Source organism: Vespa crabro, chromosome 9 (genome assembly GCF_910589235.1).
Source record: "Vespa crabro chromosome 9, iyVesCrab1.2, whole genome shotgun sequence".
Lineage (NCBI taxonomy): Eukaryota > Metazoa > Arthropoda > Insecta > Hymenoptera > Vespidae > Vespa > Vespa crabro.
In genome coordinates, this window is record NC_060963.1 from 4682293 (window position 1) to 4704866 (window position 22574).

The window sequence follows — 22574 nt, forward strand, 5'->3', positions numbered from 1 at the left end:
CATAAGTATATATCTTTTTTTTTGTATATATATATATGTATATATATATGTATGTATATATATATGTGTGTATATATATATATATGTGTGTGTGTATGTGTGTATGTGTGTATAATTCTTTTTAAATCATTATAAAGGCACATAATGAATGAAATAAGAGACTGATTCATTCGAAGCTTGATTCATACGAAAATCAAGTCTCCTTTTTTTTTTTTATCTTTTACGTATCATTCTAAATTATATCCTACATTCGTGTTACATTAATGCTACAATTTCATAAATTATATTTATATATAAGCTAAAATCTGTTTTCTGTGTACAATTATTGTTTTACTTACAATTAGAATAAGACTTCAATGTTTGTACAACTCTAATCGATTGTTACTACTATCATTAAGAATTTTTCATTATAACGGGCAGTAAGTATTATTGTCAATAAGAACTCATAGAAAGATGTCGATTGGCAGTGACGATCTGTGTCAACTTTGGTAATAACTATCGTAGAAAAACGTTGAAGTCACGAAATTACCAATTTTTTTTTCTTTCGATCATTTCACTTTTCTTTTTCTTTCTTTTTTTCTTTTTGTTTCTTTTTTTTTGTTTTTTTGTTTTTTTGTTTTTTTTTTTTTTTTTGAACACATTGGAGAGTACGATCAGTTAAATTATTGGCAGTGTTAATTAATAGCATCAATTTTATCGTTTAAAATTGCGATCAAATTTGTGATACGATGTGTGCCCTTTACCTTTTTATCCCCTCTCCGCCGTTCTCCCTCGTGCCCACCGAGTAAAAAGAGATAAAATTATTAAATTATATCGTTGATTCTTAAAACCTAATCCTAAAATCATCATAATGTTAATCGATCAACGTCCTCAACACGAGTTATTTAAATATACTGTTTCATTGTGAAGAGAACGTTAATGCTTGCATCGTTTGTTTCTGGATTCATCGGTCAGTAAATAATTTGATCTATTTCATTCGGTTACTATAAGATGAATTCTAAATGTCAATGGTTTCTCCCAAATTTCATTTTCCGCTGTTATACCGTTTCTTGGACGACCATGTATAACTACACGGAATTCTCCTGGTTTCTTCAAACGACTACGGAAATGAAGTGCCCAAATTCCATGATCCTTTGCAATTTCAAAATATTCATGTTTGTTACCACGAACGATCGTATATTCCATTTCTTCATCCTGTAATATCATCAATCAAACGATAAATAATGTAATGACTTTTATACAAGATAAATCTTATTTATTACCTTTATAGCAGGTTGCAACTTAATGATTCTCATTCTATGCTTCGTCTGGCGCAAACTTATCTTCATAACGTATTCCTCGCCATGATGATGTCTTCTTGCTTTTCGAGTTATTCGTATCTTGATTAATTCGTCTCGTTTTTGTTGTAACTCCTCGTCAACCGATCTGATTCGGGCGCCTCTTCTACGTCTTCCTTTACCGTTTATCTATAATATTTTATCGCCGTTATAAATATCTTTCTTTTGTTTTTTTTTTTTTTTTTTTTAATCATAATGACAAAAAAAAAAGAAAACAAAAATAAAATAAATAAATGAAAAACAAAAAAAGGAAAATGTCTCTGTAGAGTTAAGACCTTGCAAGAGAAACATCCTTCCGTAGAAATAGTTTTGTCGTCAGCCGGTGGAATATGATAAGGATCCGGATTGATCACATAAGTTGGTACATTACCAATTTCTTCTCCATAATTGGATTGAGATAACGGATTAATCGTAGACAAACAATGACCCTAAATCAAACAGAAAATAATATGATTACAATATTGAAACAAGTATAATTGCAATGGTTAAATAATATCACTGATAACGAACTTGTCCTATTCGTTGATAACCGGTAGGACAACCGCAAATAAAACCATTAGCTCCGTTAGGTGTACATCCAAAAGCACAAGGAGATCCCAAACAACCTGCGCTGACCTGAATAAATAAAGATGTGTCAAAAAAAAAAAAAAAAAAAAAAAAAAACAAAGAAATCTTTTTTTATAAAAATCACAAAGAATCATTTTCATACTTGAACGCAAATCTGTAAATTATTATCAAACTGATAACCGTCAGGGCAACCACACTTGTAACTTCCAATAGTGTTAATACAAGTATTTTCACCGCACGGTGAATTGCTACATTCGTTTTCGTCTATGCACTGACTGTAATAAAGATGTTGAACAAATCCTTCTGGACAACCGCAACGATAACTTCCCATAAAGTTCTATAAAATATTTATAAAAATCTTAGAACGATTATCGACGATTCATTTATATCGTGATATTTTTCACATACTTGACAGCCATGCTCGCAATTACTATCGTCGGCACATTCGTTATTATCGGTACAAAATCTTCCAGACTGATCGAGCTTAAATCCTCTGGGACAGATACATCGGAAACTGCCAAGCGTATTGACGCACGTACCCGGTTTCGGACAAGTCCCTGGTTGTTCACACTCATCAATATCTAGAAAATAAATTTTTCGTTTCGTTTCTTTTTTTTTTTTTTTTTTTTTATATATATATATATACCAAACATCAATGAAATCAAAAAGTCAAATAGAAAAATCGTCCAATCACAAACCGTGACAAGCATCTCCATCTTGAGTATATCCTTCGCGACAACCGCAGGTGTAGCTTCCTTGAGTGTTTACACAATTTTGTTGACAAAGATGATTTCCTGTAGCACATTCGTCCATGTCCCGACAACTGATCCCGTCGGGATTTAATATGAAACCGACAGGACAGGAACATATAAAGCTTCCTTCAGTGTTTTGACAATTATATTTGCAAGGTTTGGGAGTTAATTCGCACTCGTTCACATCTATGATCATATTTAATATCAATTCTGATCGTCGTTTAAATATAAAATCAATCAATATTTAAAAATGTTTTATATACCTATGCAATGTGCCCCCGATTTATCAGACTTATATCCCTTGTTGCAAATACATCTGTAGGAACCCAATGTGTTAATGCATATTCCGTTTCTACACAAATCCGGTATCGTCTTACATTCATCGATATCTGTATAAAAAATAATATTATTAAATAAAAGGGACGAATATATTTTTTCGTTTCTTTTTTCTTTTTTTATCAAATAGAAATAAAATTAATTATGAATATTTACCTTGGCCATTTATAGAGAAACCCTTGTCCAAACATAATTCATTGTAATCTTCTGAGTCTCTCGAAGGACATATCTCACAATGTGGACCCCATGCAGCACCCATCGTGCAACAACAATCCGCTTTAGTCACTGTACGTAATTCTGAGGTCCTTGCTGTACATCTACCACCGATCGTTTGTAGGAAACAATAACCAACTCTACGATCTGATCATGAAACGTAATAATAGTTTTCTTAAATTAATAATCGCATTACGTGATTAATATATCGTTCAAACATATCGTTATAAAAGAAGTACTCTTTATATGTATTGATTATTGATAATAATTACATTTTTATCATAATTTTATTATTGAAATGCAAATGATACAGGAACATGATTTCAAAATTAATGATTTAAATAGATAGTACGTAATTGTAATCTCACCAATACATGATTTTCCATCGGCACTTTGTTCAAAACCATCGTAACAATAACATTGATAACTTCCTTCTAAATTGACGCAACGTCCATGTCTGCATAATCCAGAATTAATAGCGCACTCGTTAATGTCCTTACATTCATCGGCCGTACCAATTTGTTGATATCCAGGTGGACAAATGCACATGAACGTACCGATAAGATTTTTACATTGGTATTTGCAATTGTTCGCTGGTGTGGCACACTCGTCGACATCTGATCAAACAAAACTTAGTATAGAGATGTCAAGATTTTTTTTAATTAGTAATTTATTGATTATTATAACGTACCAATACAGTGTCTTCCATCAGGAGCTAAAGTATATCCGTATGGACAGATACACCTGAACGATCCAGGTGCATTATGACATCTAAAGGCACATTGGTTACCTAATTCAAGGCACTCATTAACATCCTCACAGATCTGATTGACACCTGGTGTGAAACCTTCGTTACAGGAACATTCGAAGCCACCATCTATATTGGTACAGGTACCATTGCCACAAATATTCTGAACTGTTAAACATTCGTTATTGTCAATGCAACGTCTTCCAGTTTCGTCCAAAACGTAACCAGATGGACACTCGCATCGGAAGGATCCATCAGTATTTATACACTCGCCACCGGAACATGCATCCGGCATAAAAAGACATTCGTTCAGATCAATACCAGTATCATCCCTACCTACTCCTTCTGGGCACAATCTTCTAAAATCCTCTGTATGAATAAATTTATGAGAAATCATTATCATTTATAATCTTTATCACTTTAATATACATATATATGACGATAAATTTTTGTTTTCTTTTTGTAATTACCACTATTCTCTGGTGGACATTGCTCGCAATATTTCCCCCAAGCTTTACCCATGGTACAACAACAATGTTTCTTCGTCATTCCACCTTTCCGAGGGAAAGAGCATTGGCCACGTCTATAACTATCATAACATTGTTCCTCCCTAACGTCAATGCATCTCATCGAATTAGGTTTGTCACTTAATTGAAAGCCAACTGGACATTCACAGATAACACCGCCGTCTGTGTTAATACATTGACCGTTTTCACAGATACCTATTGTCTCTAGACACTCGTCTATGTCTACAAATGGGATAACAATTAATAATTAATATTATTTAATGATAATAATTAATACACGTACCAACGCATCTTCTTCTTTCGCTGTTCAATTCATAACCGGGTGGACAAGTACACATGTAAGATCCCATTAAATTCTGACATTTTCCTGGATATGGACACAACCCGGGAATCTAAAGTTCATAGAATATTTTTATAATCGCTTATATTATTCTCATTAAAATTTTCTAATATTACCTCGTGACATTCGTCGACGTCTCGACAATGTTGTCTATCTTGAGCCAATATATAACCATCGGCACATTCGCAAATGAAAGTACCAACAGTGTTACGACATCTACCATTGCGACAAAGGAAAGGCATTATCCTACATTCGTCGATGTCTAAACAAATATTTTTTGTTTTTTTGTTAGCTTCTTTTTTTTTTTTTTAAACTATCTATAATGCATTCGTTTGATATAAATGAAATATATTATAATGAAAAGTCAAGGTAATTCGTACCAGCGCAATCGTTGTTTGGGCTCAACTTGAAACCATCGTAACATTGACATTTATAAGAACCAAGAATATTTATGCAGGTTCCATTATTACAAATATTTGGATTTCGTTGACATTCGTCGATGTCAACGCAATTTTCCCGATCATGAGTCAAAGCAAAACCAGAATGGCAAATGCATTGGAAGCTACCCTGTAGATTGTTGCAAGCTGCGTTATTGCAAATACCAGAACGCTCGAAACATTCATCGATGTCGATGCAATCTCGTCGGCTGATACCTAATTTATATCCCGCAGGACAAACACATTCGAAATATCCTTGTTGGTTGATGCACTGAGCATTACCGCTACAAGGATTTGGTGTCTATACGAAATAATATTTAATTAAAAATAGTATTATTAAATAAATATATTCCTTTAAACATAATCATGTAAATCTTACTTGCAAGCATTCATTTTCATCGATACACTGATGTGAATCCTGATCATAAACATATCCTTGTTCGCATTGACACTCGAAACTGCCAGGCGTGTTCAAACAACGACCGTGAGTACACATAGTTGGCATAAGAGCACACTCGTCGATTTCCTCAGTGTGATTAGTTATCGGATTCATAATTTGGCCTGGTACCAATCCACATAAAATTTCATGCTCACCTAAATAATAATAAATTCGTTTATATGTTACAATTAAAATTAACTAATTAAAGATTTGTAAGAATAATCGATTGGCCGATTACGTGTCCTCTCGGATGGACATCTTTCGCATGGACTACCCCAGGCTGCTCCCATTGAACAGCAACATAACATTTTCGTCTGTGGTTGAGCCATAGGATTGAAACATTCACCAGATTCATAGCTAACATAACAGGATTCTTTCCTTGTGTCGACGCATTCCTCTGTCATGAGTTAATCTTGTTAAAATATATATTAAGAAAATACGAATGCGAATAAATTATTACAAATACGCACTTCCTCCTGGCATGGTTATATAGCCTTCGGGACACTCGCAGTGATACTTGCCCTGGTCGTTGATGCAACGACCCACGCTACATATGTACGGATGTAACGCGCACTCGTTTATATCTGAAAGTCATTTTAAAGAGGATCAATCCTTTTAAAGAAAGGAACAATTCCATATGAGGATATTACGATCGTCCATCGACATTACCGACGCAGCTTGTTTTCATGTCGTCCAGAACGAAACCCTCGTTGCAAGAACACATAAAACTGCCAAAGGTATTAGTGCAATGACCATTCTGACATATATTCTCATGTTCCTCGCACTCGTTAATGTCTTCCAATATGACAGTGACACGGTTTGGCCTATAGCCCATACCACCAGGACAGAGTTCTTCGAATTCTTTCGTCCCTGGCTTGGGACATTCTTCGCAACGATTACCCCAAGCGGTACCAATGCTGCAACAACACGTTGCCTTTGTTACTGACGTTGACATCTCGAAAACACATTGTGGTCTGCCGGTACCATGCTCGAAACCGGCATAACAGAAACCGTCGCGCCTATCTGAAACAACATTATATTCAGTCGTTATAAATATAGAATATAAATTGATCCCTGTGAATTATTATTTAAGAGATTCGAATATCAATTATGCAAGCTTACCGACGCAAGCGTTTCCAGCATCGACCAATTCGTAATGAGGCGGACATTGACATATATATTTTCCTTGAGTATTTATACACGTTCCATATTGACAAGACTGTGGGCTCTCGCATTCGTCGATATCCGTGCAATTACCACCAGAACCATCCAACTTGTATCCCTCGTTACATTCGCAACGAAACATACCAAAAATGTTTTCACATCGACCGAAGACACAAAGATTACTGAACATGTCGCATTCGTTTATGTCAACGCAAGCTTGTTCGTTGTTCTCGTCTGGATGCATAAAGCCCATTTCACATTCGCAACGAAACGAACCAGGATAATTCAAACAATGACCATTCTCGCAAAGAGTATTATCGTTTGCACACTCATCGATGTCCTTACATGTATAACCGTCGCCCCTGAAACCAGCATCGCAGACGCACTGCGTCGCATTTTCTAATTAACTCGTTTATTTTCACAAACATATTTATCATGTTTAATTGTATATAAATAATTATATATTGTTAAATAGATCACATTTTATTTATAGATAATTTTAAAAATCAATTTTACCTTGAAGGAACCCTCGGTATTAATGCATTGAGCATTAGAATCACATCCACCGTTATTGGTAAGACATTCATTAATATCTCTACACTCGATACCATTTCCAGTGAAACCTTCGTGACAAGTACATTCGTAAGAACCCTGAGTATTTTGACATTCGGCAAATTCACTGCAAGTATAAGCATTTAATAAACATTCGTCATCGTCAGTACACGCTGATCCTGCATCCGGCTTAACAGAGTAACCTTCCTCGCAACGACACTCGAAAGATCCAATCGTATTATGACACTCTCCAAAACCGCAGATTTGTGGTTGCGTTACGCACTCGTCGATGTCTAAATGAAAATTTTTCAATATAGATAGATAATATTCTTTTAATGTTGCAAAAGATTATTTTAAATAATACTTACCGACACAAGACGCTCCATCCCTTCCAGGTAATAATCCTTCCGTGCAAGTACAAATGTATCCACCCGGTATATTTGAGCACTTCCCTCCGTTACAGATTCGTGGATTTTCTTTACACTCGTCCACGTCGGAACAAGAACGACTGTCCAAGTTTAGCGCGTAGCCCGTACTGTGTTCAACATTTGTTTGGAAACATATAAGTCAACCTGGTACGAATTATTTTCTTTAAACCTATCGACCAATTTATAATGCAACATCTTTAATTACCCGCACGAACAGGAGAAACTGCCAGGTGTATTTATACAAATATCTTCGCAACCACCATTGTTCACGAGACATTCATTTATATCCTCGCAATGAGATTTGTGTCCAGTTTGTTGATAACCGTCGTCGCATATACATTGATAAGTCCCCATCATGTTCTCACAAATCCCATTGGAACATATACCACTTGTTCTAGAACACTCATCGATATCCTTGCAAGAATCTTTATCAGGACTCAACTCGTGCCCTGGAGGACACTGACATTTGAATCCACCTTCGGTATTCACACAGGTACCACCTCTGCATAAGCCTTGAGTCTCCTCGCATTCGTTTATGTCTAAAATCAAAAATAATTATAGAATCTATACTTGCTTTTTTTTTTTTTTTTTTTTTTTTTTAATTAAAGATCAAACAAAAATTATTAAATTCTCTTACCCATACAAATTTTCATAATGTCACTACTACGATAACCAGAGTTACAGTCGCATTGGAAATTGCCAGGTGTATTTCGACATGTACCATTGCCACATACACCGTGCATAATCTCACACTCATCGATATCTACGAATATTATCTCACGATTATTTTATTTATACTTTTTACTTATAATAGATTTTTAATTAGATAGATTATAGATTAATAGATTAATAGACTTTTTTTACTTATAATAGATAATTTTTAATATACTCACCGTTACATTTGATGCCATGTTCGTCCAAAGCGAATCCTTGATTGCACCTGCAACTGTAACTACCGACGGTATTCTTACATCTACCGTTGACACACATGCCAGGAAATTCAACGCATTCGTTAATATCCTGACGTTCGGTAAATCCATTTCCTCTAGGACATAATTCCGAATGAGCGTGTGTTCCTATTTTCGGACAAGCTTCACATTTTTCGCTACCCCAAGCACGACCAACGGAACAACAACAAAGACTCTTGGAGAAGTGTCCTTCGATTGCCGTTGAACATTGACCATGACGATATTCCAAGTAACAAGTTTCTTCTCTAGTGTCGACGCAAGTAGTATCTAAATCGAATATCGACAAAAGATGAAGAAACAGTTTTATCATTATAAAAATTGAGATGAGAAGAACAATACTAACGAGTCGGATCCAAAGTCAAACCAGGTGGACACTCGCAACGATATGATCCGTCAGTGTTAACACACGTACCACCTCCTCTACATATACCAGCATTAAGTTCGCACTCGTTAACATCGACACAAGATTTACCATCAACTTTGGCGTATCCTTTGGAACATTCGCAAAGAGAATGGTCGCAAACTTCACAAGGACTTCCCCAAGCAACTCCAACGGAGCAACAACATTCTGATCTTAGAGCAACTCTAGGTAAATTGTTCTCGCATCTACCATCTACCATTTTCGTCCAGCAGGATCCTTTTCTATTGTCTAACGTAATACGACATATCATAGATCATATTAAATGGAAAGATATGAAATGATCGAGTTATATCACTAACCCATGCAAATATGTCCAGTATTGTCAAGTATATAGCCTGGAGAACATTCGCATTCGTATGATTCAGGAACGTTCACACATATTCCATTGAAACAAACGTCTGGGCCTAATTCTTCGCACTCGTCGATGTCCTCGCACATTTGATTCTCCGTTTTCAATCTTGTGCCAGTCGGACAGATGCACTATAAAAATTCAATAAACATAAGTCTAATAGTCGATTTCATTATTATCTTTTATCAGGTAAATTTTTATTTACCTGATAGCCACCAGGTGTGTTCCGACATTGGCCACCACTACACAAGGATTCCTCCAGTTCGCATTCATTTATATCGCTACAAATTTTTCCCGTCGCATCGACTTCATAACCATTGTCGCAAATACAACGATAAGTACCCATCAAATTTTCACAACCGCCATTTATACAAATGTTTGGATTTTGAGCACACTCGTTTATGTCTATTGTATATGAAAGATCGTAAATATAATTTGTATAAGTATCAATTATTTATTTGTATTTGAATTATTGATTTGTCATGTTTGTTCATGATAATTACCATCGCCGTTGTATGTCATCCCAGCACCATGAGGACATAAAGCATCAAACTCTGATGTACCGGGTAAAGGGCAAGGTTGACAGGTGCTACCCCAACCCATAGGTTGTCCCAGTATTATAGTACAACAACAGCAACTCGACTTAGTCACTGCCGTTGAGGTTGGATTAGAACATAGACCATCTCTGTATTGCGAGTAACAAAGGTCTCTTCTTGTATCTAAAATATAGAATGTAATTTTCATTTTATTGCTTTAGTTGTTAATTACTTCTCTCTTTCTCTCTCTCTCTCTCTATATATATATATAAAATAATTTAGTATAAATTAATATATATATATATATATATATATATATATTTTTTTTTTTCTGATTAATATAAATTAATTACCTAAACAGGATCTACCATCGGGTCCCAAATTAAATCCTGGATGACACTCGCATCGAAAACTTCCAAGAGTATTGATGCAGCGGCCACTTTGGCAGGGTGCACTTAAACATTCGTCGATGTCTATTTAATCATAAAACAATGACCATTAATAATCAACATATTCGATATTGTCATTAAATATCAATAAATATAGACTTTCAATACCTATACAATGACTTTGATCAGGTCCAATACGAAAGCCAGAATCACAGACGCATTTGAAGGAACCCTCCATGTTAACGCACTTTCCATTTTCGCACATTCCACTGGTAGAACACTCATCCATATCCACGCAAAATGTGTTGTCTCTTGAAGGTGTAAATCCTGACTGACAAATACAGTGATAAGATCCTGGTGTATTCTCGCAACGACCATTCAAACATATCCGTGGATTCTCGGTACACTCGTTGATATCTGTTAAAAAAACGTTTTCAATATTTATTCAAAAAAAAAAAAAATTCTCAGAAAAAGAAAAAGGAAAGAAAAAAATAAAATATCTTCTATACCTATACACGTATTTTTGGTTGGCGATAACGTGTAGCCGTCGTTGCACTTGCATCTGAAGGAACCATTCATATTGATGCAATGGCCATTATTGCACATTCCAGTATCTTGGCATTCATCGTGATCTACGTAACGAATCGATATAAATCAAATGATGTTGCTTTTAAATCTTTCATCGATTACTTTCATTTCTTCAGAAAAGAAATAAAACAAAAAAAAAAAGAAAAATACTAACCCGTACAATATTTGCCCTCCCCTGAGACAGTGAATCCCGGTGGACATTGACAAATAAAACTTCCTTCATAATTTCGACAAGTACCACCTTGACAGTATCCTAATTGACACTCGTCAATGTCCTCGCAACGACCATTCTTCTTCGTAAATCCAGGATAACATTCGCATTCGTAACCTTCTTTCGTATCGACGCATTTGCCTTTACCACATATTTCAGGTCTCAAGGCACACTCATTTATTACCGTGAATTGTTGCGGTTGTTGAGCGCAAAGCCTTTTGTATTCTTCTACAATTGAATAATAACGGGGACATGTAATTACGGTCATAGTAATATATATTTTATCTTCTCTCTTGGGTTTTTTTATTTTCTTTTTTTTTTATTTTTTTTTTATTTTTTTTTTTTTTTTCATTTTTTTATTTCTCGATAATACGAATATATTACGGATATTACGGATTATTTACAATATTGTTATCAGATAATTTATAAAAAAAAAAATTCATATTCGATACATACCACTTCCAGTATTAGGACAAATGAAACATTCGTCTCCCCATCCTTTACCCATATTCTTGCCGCAGCAACAATCCTTTTTGCTCAGTCTCATAGTTAATCTATTTTTGCATTGACCATTTCTATTAACTGCGGTATAGCAAAGCCCTTGTCTTCCATCTACGGTAAGCATTAAAGAATAAAATGTTAATAATTGTTAAACATTATTGGTGTCATAGAAAAAGATTCAAAGTCAATTACCAATACAAAATCTGCGATCTTGACTCTGTATGAATCCAGGATTACAAAGGCAATAATAGCCACCATTGGTGTTCACACATCGGCCATCAGCACATATTCCTTCCTCTTGACACTCGTCTCGATCCTTACACTCGTTCGTCTCGGGATCTCTAGCTTGTCCTTCGGGACAATCGCAAGTGAACGATCCTTGAGTATTAACACACTTTCCACCTTCGCATAATCCCGGAATTGCCTCGCATTCGTTGATATCTATATAAGTAATTAGCATTATATATCTCGAACTTTGATAGTAATTGATGTATGACGTAAGTCTAAAAGATCGTACGAGTGCAGATATATGATTATATGTGATATATGATTATTTTAGACTCATTTATATTGCTTCGTTCTGCTTTATTGGCTAATCGTATTTTATTTGACCCAACTCGGATCTCTTTTTCTCTTTTTCTCCTCTCTCTCTCTCTCTCTCTCTCTCTCTCTCTCTTTTAATCACATTTTTCTTTAACCGAGGTTAGACATGAATAACAAAGTATCATATTGTTTTGAAAAATGTTACTTCTAACGATACATTCGAAAAATGATATATTTTGTCGTACCTACGCATTGACCTTGACTGGTCTTTAAATAACCCAACTCGCAATCGAGTCTCATGGGACATCTTTCGCAAGGATGACCCCAGCCTTTACCAACGGTGGCGCAACACAACTGTCTCGTACAAACGACACCCTGTAGATTCGCCAAGCATTGCCCATTCTTTACTTTCGTATAACAAGGACCAGTTCTGTAATCTGTTTCGCAACGTCTTCCGGTGTATCCATAGATGCATGCGCAACGATCCGGACCAATACATCTACCTTGATTCAAACAAGGTTCTCGACATATGGCTGAAAAGAAGAAAAAAAAAATAAATTAATTAACGCAATCGATTAATCGTTTTCGAATGAACGAAATGATTAATATAATATTACAAAGAAAATAAAATGTCGATACTAACGCTCGTTACAAAACTCTCCCTGATATCCATTTCGACATTGACATCTCCCATCGACACAATTACCATTGATACATTGCACTCTACATCTACCTGATTCTCCTCGATCAACATTACTGTTACTTTCATGAGTCGTTACTGTCAATATAATATAATAATTTTTAATTCATAGTGATACTTTTTTTGAAAGATTTAATTTTTCAATTTGAAATGTCTTACATTTCGTTGTTATCGTACCACAAGTAGATGCCACGGTACCACCCTCACAGAGACAAATGTTTGGTCTTATGCATCTTCCCGTACCGCATCTCCTTGTACATACAGCTAAAAATATTGGTGATCATTGTTATCAAGATAATACATGATATTTGATTTCAACTTCTGATGTGATCTTCTCAATTAGAGTTTCATATTCGTTATATCGTATAAGGCCAATCGAATTATGATCGTAGAGGAGACAATGCGATCAATAGGAAACCCTCATGTAACAGGCCATTAAACCAGTTTCGTTCGAAGAAACGATCGGTTATGTAGCATAGATACTCATTTATCCGTTACGTAATTACGCAATTATCATCTTGTAGAAGCAAACTCGATCCAGTAGTAATGATAGATGACCGGTTATGCGATCTTAATAATAGTTCCATGTACATACGTTCTTTAAATCTAGCGAAGAGCTTATACAAACACATGAACGGACAAAAGTATAATAAAGATCACGAAATTAGAAATTTAATTTTAATTAGATATACTATAATTTGACGTAACGTAAAACGTATCTCTATTCTCTTTGTTATTACTCGATTATCGTACAGATATATCCTTTATATACTTAGACATTATTAAATAATCGAAAAAACTTTTACGATCGTACTTACGAATAACGCATAGTCCCGTTTCCGGTTTCTTCGTCCATCCTGGACAACAATAATTCTTGAACCTTGATCTGCACACGTTAGGCCTATAAATGATGTAAAATTAAAATCTAAATCATTTCATTCGTACGATATAAAAGAAATCAATCGATTCGTCTCAATGTGAACAAATTTCAATAATGATTTAATTTAAATCGAATTCCTTAATATCCTACGAAGAAACACTTGAGAGATTCATCTAAGAAAAGGCGGAAATAAGATACTTCTTTTTTCTTTTTCTTTCTCTCTCTCTTTTATCTTTCTTCTTTTCTTTTTTTTTTTTGTTTTTCGTAAGAAATGAAAAGAGAAAGGAAAAAGGAGAAGAAGGAGAAGTAGTAGAAGAAAAAGAAGAAGAAGGGTGAAAGAATGAGAAGAGAGCGGAGTACCACCTCGGAACAAGGCGGGCATTCACATCATGCGGCTCATAATTAACGTCAGCTGCTATAGACCGCCTCTAAGTAGTTCCACTTATGCGCCTTGGCGCCGCCGATTTTCCCGCTGTTCCATTTCGTTTCAACGAACCGCGAAAAGTTTTCCACGTTTTTTTTTTCGAATTTTTCTTTTCTTCTTCCTTTTTCCTTCATGATTTTCATTAGAACAAACGATCATGGAAGAAGATCGAGCGAACTTAGATTTTCTTTCTTTTTTTCTTTCTTTTTTTTTTTTTTTATATTTTTCTATAGGATCGTTTTAATCGTATAATTTATATATTTATATAAACGATTAGAAATCGTTACGAAATCATTGAGTTTCTTTCTAAGATCTTTCTTTTTTGTCTCTTTTTGTTTTTTATTTCGATCAGATTTTCATCTTGAATGAAATCATAAAGGAGGATCTATGTATGTATGTATGTATGTATGTATGTATGTATGTAACTCTCTCCGTCGAAACTTTTGATCCAATCTGTATGCAGATTCAACGATGTACAGGGAATCGGTTCATTATTAAATTTATATACTGGTTCGAATGCATTGATCGACACGTAGCGGAACGTAAACCGCTAGTCAGAACATAATTTTAACACCCGACCGTAATAATACCCTTGGTTAACGGGGCCCAAGGCTAAAATCAATGTTCATATTATACGAAATAAAACGGAGCTGTGTTGATGTCTTATTTCTCTTAAAAATTTCTTAACTTTTCGATGTTATCATCGGAACTTCCAATACGAGAATTTCACCCGATAATACTCGTTTACCTTCTTAATTAACGATCATTGGTTTAATCTAAGAAACATTTATTTATAACGCGTGGGTGAGGCCGGTTCAAAGGTTCAATTGAAAAGTGCGTGTAATAGCGTTTAAGCGTTCACTGCGTTGAGCCGAGTTAGTCCATTACGGAGCAATTAGAATTAAAGCGATCAAAAGGCGAGTGCATTGCGATTAAAGTTGAGAAATGGCGTTACCAAAGAAGCTATGTCTAAGATGTATAAGAATATAGCCTCTCTGAGAAAAATAAAATATAACATCCTGTACAATTTTAAAATAAAAATATATGTGTATATATATATATATATATATATATATATATAATTTGAATTATAATATAATAATAATTAAATAAATTACAACTCATTGAATGGAGAAAATTTTTGAGGATCGATCAATCGAATTAATCCTACGAACTTTTTAGACCTATCCATTCATTATTCCATGAGTAATCATCGTAGGACGTTCCAAAATAGGATAGGGTCTATTTTACGCTTAATAGGACTGCCACTTACATAATTATTCATGGTTAGTCTGCCACTTAGATTGGTTTAAACTACGTTTTACGTAATATCATGCGAGAGGAAGTGAAAGAGCAAAGTGTTAAAGGTGGGAGGGCAGGGAGGGAAGGGGGGTGAAACGTTTCACGGCATTTACATTTCACACCGATACGATCCTTAGCCTAAGATAACAAGTAACTTTTAACTTTTCTTTTCTCTTTTTTCTTTATATATATATATATATATATGTATCGAGAAGATCATTTCGTTTCGATCGAAATACTCATATTTCTAGGAATTTGCGGTTAGATACAAGCAGCGATAACATTTTATTCAAGTCAGATTAAAGTCTACTTTTATTCTAACGACGTTTCTAATCCCGTGGAACGAAGTAAATTTGTTCTCGTTTCTTTTTTTTCTTTTTCTTATTATCATTCCGTTCGTTTCACATTATTTTCGCTCAAGTTGAAAACATGTGTGACTAATTATTTGTCATTCGTCTACTAGAAATAATGTCAAAGCAAAGAGAGAGAGAGAGAGAGAGAGAGAGAGAGAGAGAGAGAGAGGGAGAGAGAGAGAAAGAGAATTGTTATATTAATGTACATAAAGATAAAAGAATTAAATCATCTATATTTTTGATCTTCTACATACATCGCTAATTCGTAAAGAAGATACACTTTTTATAATTAATATTATATAATTATTGGAATATCGATTTAATAACGAATTAAATAATAATTTTGTGTTGAAATATAATGAGTTCGAATCAATGTGCATTAAATTTAATGCTCTTTATGATGTCTAACGATTAGTTCAATTATCTCTTAGTTTAGTCGAGCTCATTAGTAATACTTTATTCGTTTAAGCGTATCGCGTTACTACTATCAATTAGAATGTTTTACATAGCGAAAGATCGCGATCAACGGGATAATTAACACGTGTCGCCTTCGATTCACATGGCATGACACACGAGAAGATAAATAAGTACAAAGTGAAAAATGTGTTGGGAAAGATCGGATCATTGTAAATGCATACCAAAGTCAGCAGTTAATAATAGATAAACTCGTGCCTTTACGCAGTAACGTCAAACATATTTATTTCTAATTTTTTTTTTTCTTGAAATAAAATGAAATAAATGACTTCCTTGATATCGATTAACTTGCTACGAGATCGACAAATGAAAATTATTCCTATATAATAAACTCTTTCATTATCTAATACAGTATTATTGTTGAATATGTTAATTTAATCGTAAGAGATTTTAATCTCATTAATAAATAAAATATAAAGAAAATGTTTTACAATATTCGTTTTCCTTCGAATATGATAAATGTTAAAAAAAGTCAAGGAAAGAAGAATAAGAAAAAAGAAAAAAAGAAAAGGAGAAAAAAAAAGGAAAAGAAAAAATAAAAACAAGATATTCAACATTGATTTATATTTTCATTAGCGATCATCCACGAAAGAGCTATATATTTTCTGACGAAGTGAAATCAGTGGGATCGACAACTTTCTGTCTTTATATTAGCGCTAGGGTATCGTGAATCGTCGTCGTTGTCGTTGTCGTTGTCGTTGTCGACGAGGAAGAGGAGGATGTCGTCGAGAAGAGAGATCTACGTACATACATAGATCGCGGTGCTACCGCATGCAATGAGCTGCCAAGAATCTTTTACCGTAACAAACTAGTTCTTCTGGTCCCAGTTATACGATATCTTCAGTTAATGCTGAATACTTTTCACCGAGAGTGGCTAACGCCTCGGAGAGTTGGTGGCTTTTGTGCGGCGAAAATAAAGAGAGAAAGAAAAACACCGCAGAGTTTCATTTTTACGAGATACGAGTCAATAATAACGTATCTCAATCGATTTTACGCTTATACACGTATTGGAATAAATTAATATATAAGATATATATATATATATATAATAGAATATTATTAAAAAATATATAATAGAAAAAACAAATATAATTTTTTGATAAAAAATTTGTCATCTGTATCATTGATTTTGTCATCTGTATCTTAACGTTCTATCGTTTTAATCATTATTTTTATAAATTTCTTTTTGATCCTTATGTTTCAAATAAAATATCGATGTATCGTTATTAATTGTCACTTTATATTTATATTATATACGTACGATATATGCGAGATTTATTTATAATGTATACGTTGAATGATATCAAAGATTTACAAAGACTTAATTTTACGATATCATCTATATCAGAACTTTGTCCTCTTTTCTCTTCAATTTATTAAAGTCCCTTTAAGATCGTTCTAGATCCAACGATTTTGCTAAATTCCTTTAGACGTCTTTTTCCATTTATACGGACAATTGTTTCCGTTTTTACGCTAAGACCCGCTGCCGTCGCACCCCCGTCGCCCCTCCCTTCCCTTACCAATCCTTCTCACTAAATCCATATTACGTTTGTCTCGAATTACCGATCGCGTTTAAGATCTCGTTGTTCTCTTTGGTAAAGTGGGAAACGCGTGGGAAGACAATGGAGACGCGGAGTGCACCGCTTTATCGGCCCCTCCCGCTTCACTTTTGGTGCAAAAAAAAAAGTGAATTGTCGAGCAAGTAGAATTCAACGAAGCGCTGTAACGTAACACCGCGATAACCCAATTAGAAGTTATCAGAGTTTGGAACGCGCAATTCGCTAAGTCAAGAAAAACACGGTAAAGAAAGAACGAATAGCGAATTTGCTTCCGAATTCTTCGAACGATTTTAAGATAAATATAAAGAGCAATCAAGAGTTTGCTTTTTTGCAAGAAAAAAAAATATATACATACATATATATATATATATATATAAAAAGAAAAATTGAAGAAACGTTTAATCATCGATTTACGATCGAAATTTAGCTTAATTAAATACAAATTATAATATTAAAAGATATCATTAAAATGACTCGGTCGATTATCTCATTTAATATAATTATCATTTCGAAAGGTTTACATTGTGAAGACGTTTAAAAGAAAAAGAAAAAAAAAAGAGAGAGAAAAAGAAAAAATCAATGATATATTATAATAGATGCAAACGACACGTGGTAGACATCCTATGTAAGACAAATTAAGAGTCACGACTACGTGTTACGTCATTCAACTTTTTCATCAAAGCGATTTTCATTACCCTCCAGGGTAAATCCATCTACATTAGCCAAAAATATAAAGGCTACAAGACAGTCTCGACAAAGATCTGCTTTAGTAATTAAGTGCCTCGCGTAATAGTCATTAAGAATTCTCTTAAAATATGATGAATCACAAACTTATCTTAAAACATTAAACGAGGCCTAGGCCCTCGACGTTCTTATTATAGATAGAAAAAAAAAACACTTCATCTTAAGTCTATATATATATATATATATATATATATATATATATATATATATATATATATATATATAAATATAATCATTACTTCTTTTTCATATTTAATTTTAAAAATGAATCTTAATTCGTCATTGATGAAAGAGGATTCTATCGTATAAGATAAAATCGATAATATAGGCTCGCATTTCGAGCTTTTCGACTATAACAAATATGACAAGTCATAATTCATTAATTCGAACGATTCGAGGATGGGATTCGAATAATTTCAAGTAACCAAAGGTGAAGGATGGATTCGAAGAAGAATTAAGAGGATGAATAGGAAGAAAATATTATACTCACCCAGTCGGTGGTACGCTTTGCAATGTATTATCCAACTCCTGCGTAGGACTAGGCGTGTTATAACGTTGTCCCGTCGCATTACATTCTTCGATGACTCGACTCGTAAGAAGGACCGAAGCTACGATCAACAACCACGAGGGTCCATTCCTTTGATGTTTCCTTTCACGTCGGAGTAACATTGTTCGCAAATTCTTCTTCTCCTATCAACGATTCCTCTCCTTCCTTCTTTCTTACCTTCCTTCCTTCCTATCTTCCTTTCTATCTTCTTTCCTATCTTTCTTCCTTTCTTTTTTTCCTCTTCTCTCTTTTTGTTCTTTCTTCTTCTTCTTCTTCTTCTTCTTCTTTATGTATTTTATTTTTCTCTTTCTTCCTTCACTTTCTTTTTACACTCTTTCAATTCTCCCAAGGAAAAGTTTCGTATCGTTTAGGCTTACGATAGATCGTAGACGAGAATACATTTATTAATACTCATGTTCGATGTCCTTTTCAATGATCAAGCGTCGTCGTTCGATAGTCCTTCGACAGGCAGACATTTATTATTAAAATGATTATCATCGTCCCTTTCTCTGGCACTTAATCACGAAGAACGGTCCCATCATCGTTATGTCCTTTTTTCTTTTCCTTTTTTTCCTTCTCCGAAGGATATCAAACGCGAACAGGTGTACAGCTGAATCACTCTACTAGAAATTCAATTCAAAGGACACACTCGTTGTTTTAATTTTATCGTCACTATGCGAATTCCGTCGCTGCTTCGAATCTGTGAAAGACTAAGAGAGAGAGAGAGAGAGAGAGAGAGAGAGAGAGAGAGAGAGAGAGAGAGAGAGAGAGAGAGAGAGAGAGAAAGAGAAGAGGGAGAAAGAGAAAAAGAAAGAGATAAGAGACGAGGACGTTCCGGAAGCACCAAATTAGTACGATGAGATAGGCGGAATTATCTTCTGATATTAATATCCAACACGCGAAGCTCGTTGCCCATCCTTTTGTCAGAGAAGAAAAACAGAAGGAGTTTTGCGAAATTAATTCGATATATCGTTCTTTCTTCTTTTCTCTTCTCTCTTTTCATGTTCTAATATATTTCTAAAGAAAATGATGGGCAGATGGGAAGAGAGAGAGAGAGAGAGAGAGAGAAAGAAAAGATGAAGTTCGAGACACAGAATTAAAACGGCACGATGACGTTCTTCGCAAATTCACGAACGTGGCTTTCTCTCGTTATCATAACGTAAAAGCAGGACTGGTCGAACACTGTCATTAAAGTGCCATAAAACTTGTATATATATATATATATATATATATATATATATATATATGTATATATATATATAATGAAAAAGGGAGAGAGAAAGAGAAAGAAAGATAACAAATAAAAAGGAAAAGAAATCGATTCGAGACAAATTTCTTCGGTTCAGTTCTCTACGAGTACTTTTCGTGAAAAATGAGTTAGAAGATAAGCGAGTAGGTGTTGGGAGATTATTAATCTGTAGAATAATAAGAGAAAGAGAGAAAAATAGAAAGACAGAGAAAGAAGGAAAAAATGATCGATAACTTCCGCTAGGAGCGAGCGATATGAGACAACGAGCGACGTGAGCGTCGTGTTTCGAGAAAAAGAAAAAAGAAGAAAGAAAAAGAAGGAAAATAGAAAAAAAAAAAACGTTCCGTCTATATTTAATATCCCTTTTCTTTCCTGAAGGATGACATATCTTTCTTTATTATCATTGATACCTTGATCGTAGAGCACCGTAATTAATTTCACAGGATCACAAATAAAAAGAAAAAAAAAATAATATCTTCGGTCTTGTTCGACAACAAACTCTAATTCACTATAATATCAACTTCATATTTCCCAACTTAAACGTGGCTAAACCTTCTATAATAATATATCTTTTATACCTCTATATATTTTTCAAAAACGAGAGAAAGAAGGAAAGAAAGGAAAAATAAAAAGAAGAAGAAGAAGAAAAAGAAGAAGAAGAGGAAGACAAAAAACGAAGGAGAACGAAAGTAAAGAACAAAATGTAAAAAAAGCGTGTGTGCATGCGCGTGTATGCGTTTGTGTGATGATTGAGCTGGCGAGGAATGGGCGAGAAAAAGCAGGAGAAAAAGAAAAAAAAGGGGGGAGGGGAGAAAAAAAAAAGCGAAAGAAAACTTTTAACATAAGACTAAAAATCGATTCGATCGTTATTGGATCGACGATGGATGATGATACGAAATCGGAAAAGATTTTTTTCTCAAACGTGACGAAAAACGCGCGCGTTTCTTCTCTCGATCGCGCGTGCGAGAGAGAAAGAAAGACAGTGAGAGAGAAAAAGAGACAGAGAGAAAGAGAGACAGACAGAAAGAGAGAGAGAGAGAGAGAGAGAAAGAGAAAGAGAAAGAGAAAGAGAGAGAGAGGGAGGGAGGGAGGGAGAGAGAGAGAGAGAGAAAAAGAGAGAAAAAGAAATAGAGAGGAGAGAAAGAGACAGATAGATAGATCGAAGAGACAGAAGGACGAAAAGAGATGCGCCGACGGGACTCGGCGCGAGACTGGAGCAGCAAATCGCCGTAGACAAGATACTCCGAGAGAGGGCTCATCCAGAGAGAAGTCTCTCCAGCATCTTTCCCTCTCTCTCTTTCTCTCGCTCTTACGCTCACTTTTATTCTCTTTATCACGCTCACACGTATACTACTTCTTTCCCTTTCCATCTTATTCTCTCTCTCTCTCTCTCTCTCTAATTTTCCCCTTCCTTCGAACGAAGACGATGCTCTCAACCCTTCTTCTACCATCTTCTTGTCAACGTTCGGGATGCATGTATCAACATCTCTTTCTATCGTTCTTTCTATAGCTCTCTCTCTCTCTCTCTCTCTCTCTCTCTCTTTTTCTGTCTCTGTCTCTTTGTCTTTCTTTTAGCATACTTGAACGCAGCCTAATACGAATTATAAACGGGCACGCGTACGTATTCGCACGATAAGGAAAGAAAAAGAAAAAGAAAAAGAAAAAGAAAGAAAGATAGAAAAGAAAACTAAAAAAGAAAAAAGAAAAATGAACGATATTGATGCTGTCTAAAACATCAATCTAAACTGATTAATGTGAAGATAAATGTTATGCAATAAAAAGGCGTACATTGCTTCTCGATCTTCTTCTTATTTAAATAAGAAATATAGGTCAAATAGATGTTTAGAAACGAGACTTTCTTATCTTGGGCCATGGTCATCTTGAGAATACTTTTTTGTCATAATTCCCTATACATGAACGAATCGTATTACAAACGCGAAAAACAAACGTCAGTCTGATAAATAAACAATTGTACACACTCGGTTCGTTGTTCTTT

At 34.6% G+C, this 22574-nt stretch overlaps 1 protein-coding gene across 3 annotated transcripts; it reads right to left on the reverse strand.

The window, feature by feature from the left end:
- Positions 1 to 165: 165 nt before the first annotated feature.
- On the reverse strand, positions 166 to 21664 carry LOC124426473 (fibrillin-2-like). 3 transcript variants are annotated; one of them, XM_046968206.1, is made up of 41 exons: positions 21420 to 21664; positions 19273 to 19952; positions 13865 to 13947; positions 13206 to 13310; positions 12990 to 13124; positions 12592 to 12879; positions 11996 to 12244; positions 11759 to 11914; positions 11246 to 11530; positions 11013 to 11135; positions 10672 to 10920; positions 10468 to 10587; positions 10082 to 10297; positions 9784 to 9983; positions 9529 to 9709; positions 9152 to 9457; positions 8734 to 9075; positions 8478 to 8603; positions 8046 to 8379; positions 7781 to 7947; positions 7377 to 7705; positions 6819 to 7245; positions 6366 to 6719; positions 6167 to 6280; positions 5935 to 6093; positions 5637 to 5851; positions 5201 to 5558; positions 4937 to 5082; positions 4764 to 4872; positions 4424 to 4702; positions 3897 to 4322; positions 3574 to 3822; positions 3149 to 3352; positions 2920 to 3045; positions 2603 to 2842; positions 2313 to 2485; positions 2047 to 2241; positions 1848 to 1952; positions 1613 to 1765; positions 1263 to 1466; positions 166 to 1194 (listed from the first exon to the last, which is right to left on the reverse strand). In XM_046968206.1, exons 2-41 carry the CDS (start codon positions 19449 to 19451, stop codon positions 973 to 975), a joined length of 8631 nt encoding a protein of 2876 aa, XP_046824162.1. In that variant the 5' UTR covers positions 19452 to 19952; positions 21420 to 21664; the 3' UTR covers positions 166 to 972. The 3 variants fall into 3 exon arrangements, with proteins under 3 accessions (XP_046824162.1, XP_046824161.1, XP_046824160.1); XM_046968205.1 differs by having other exon boundaries at positions 20989 to 21664; XM_046968204.1 differs by having other exon boundaries at positions 19273 to 20039; positions 20989 to 21664.
- Positions 21665 to 22574: the final 910 nt, after the last annotated feature.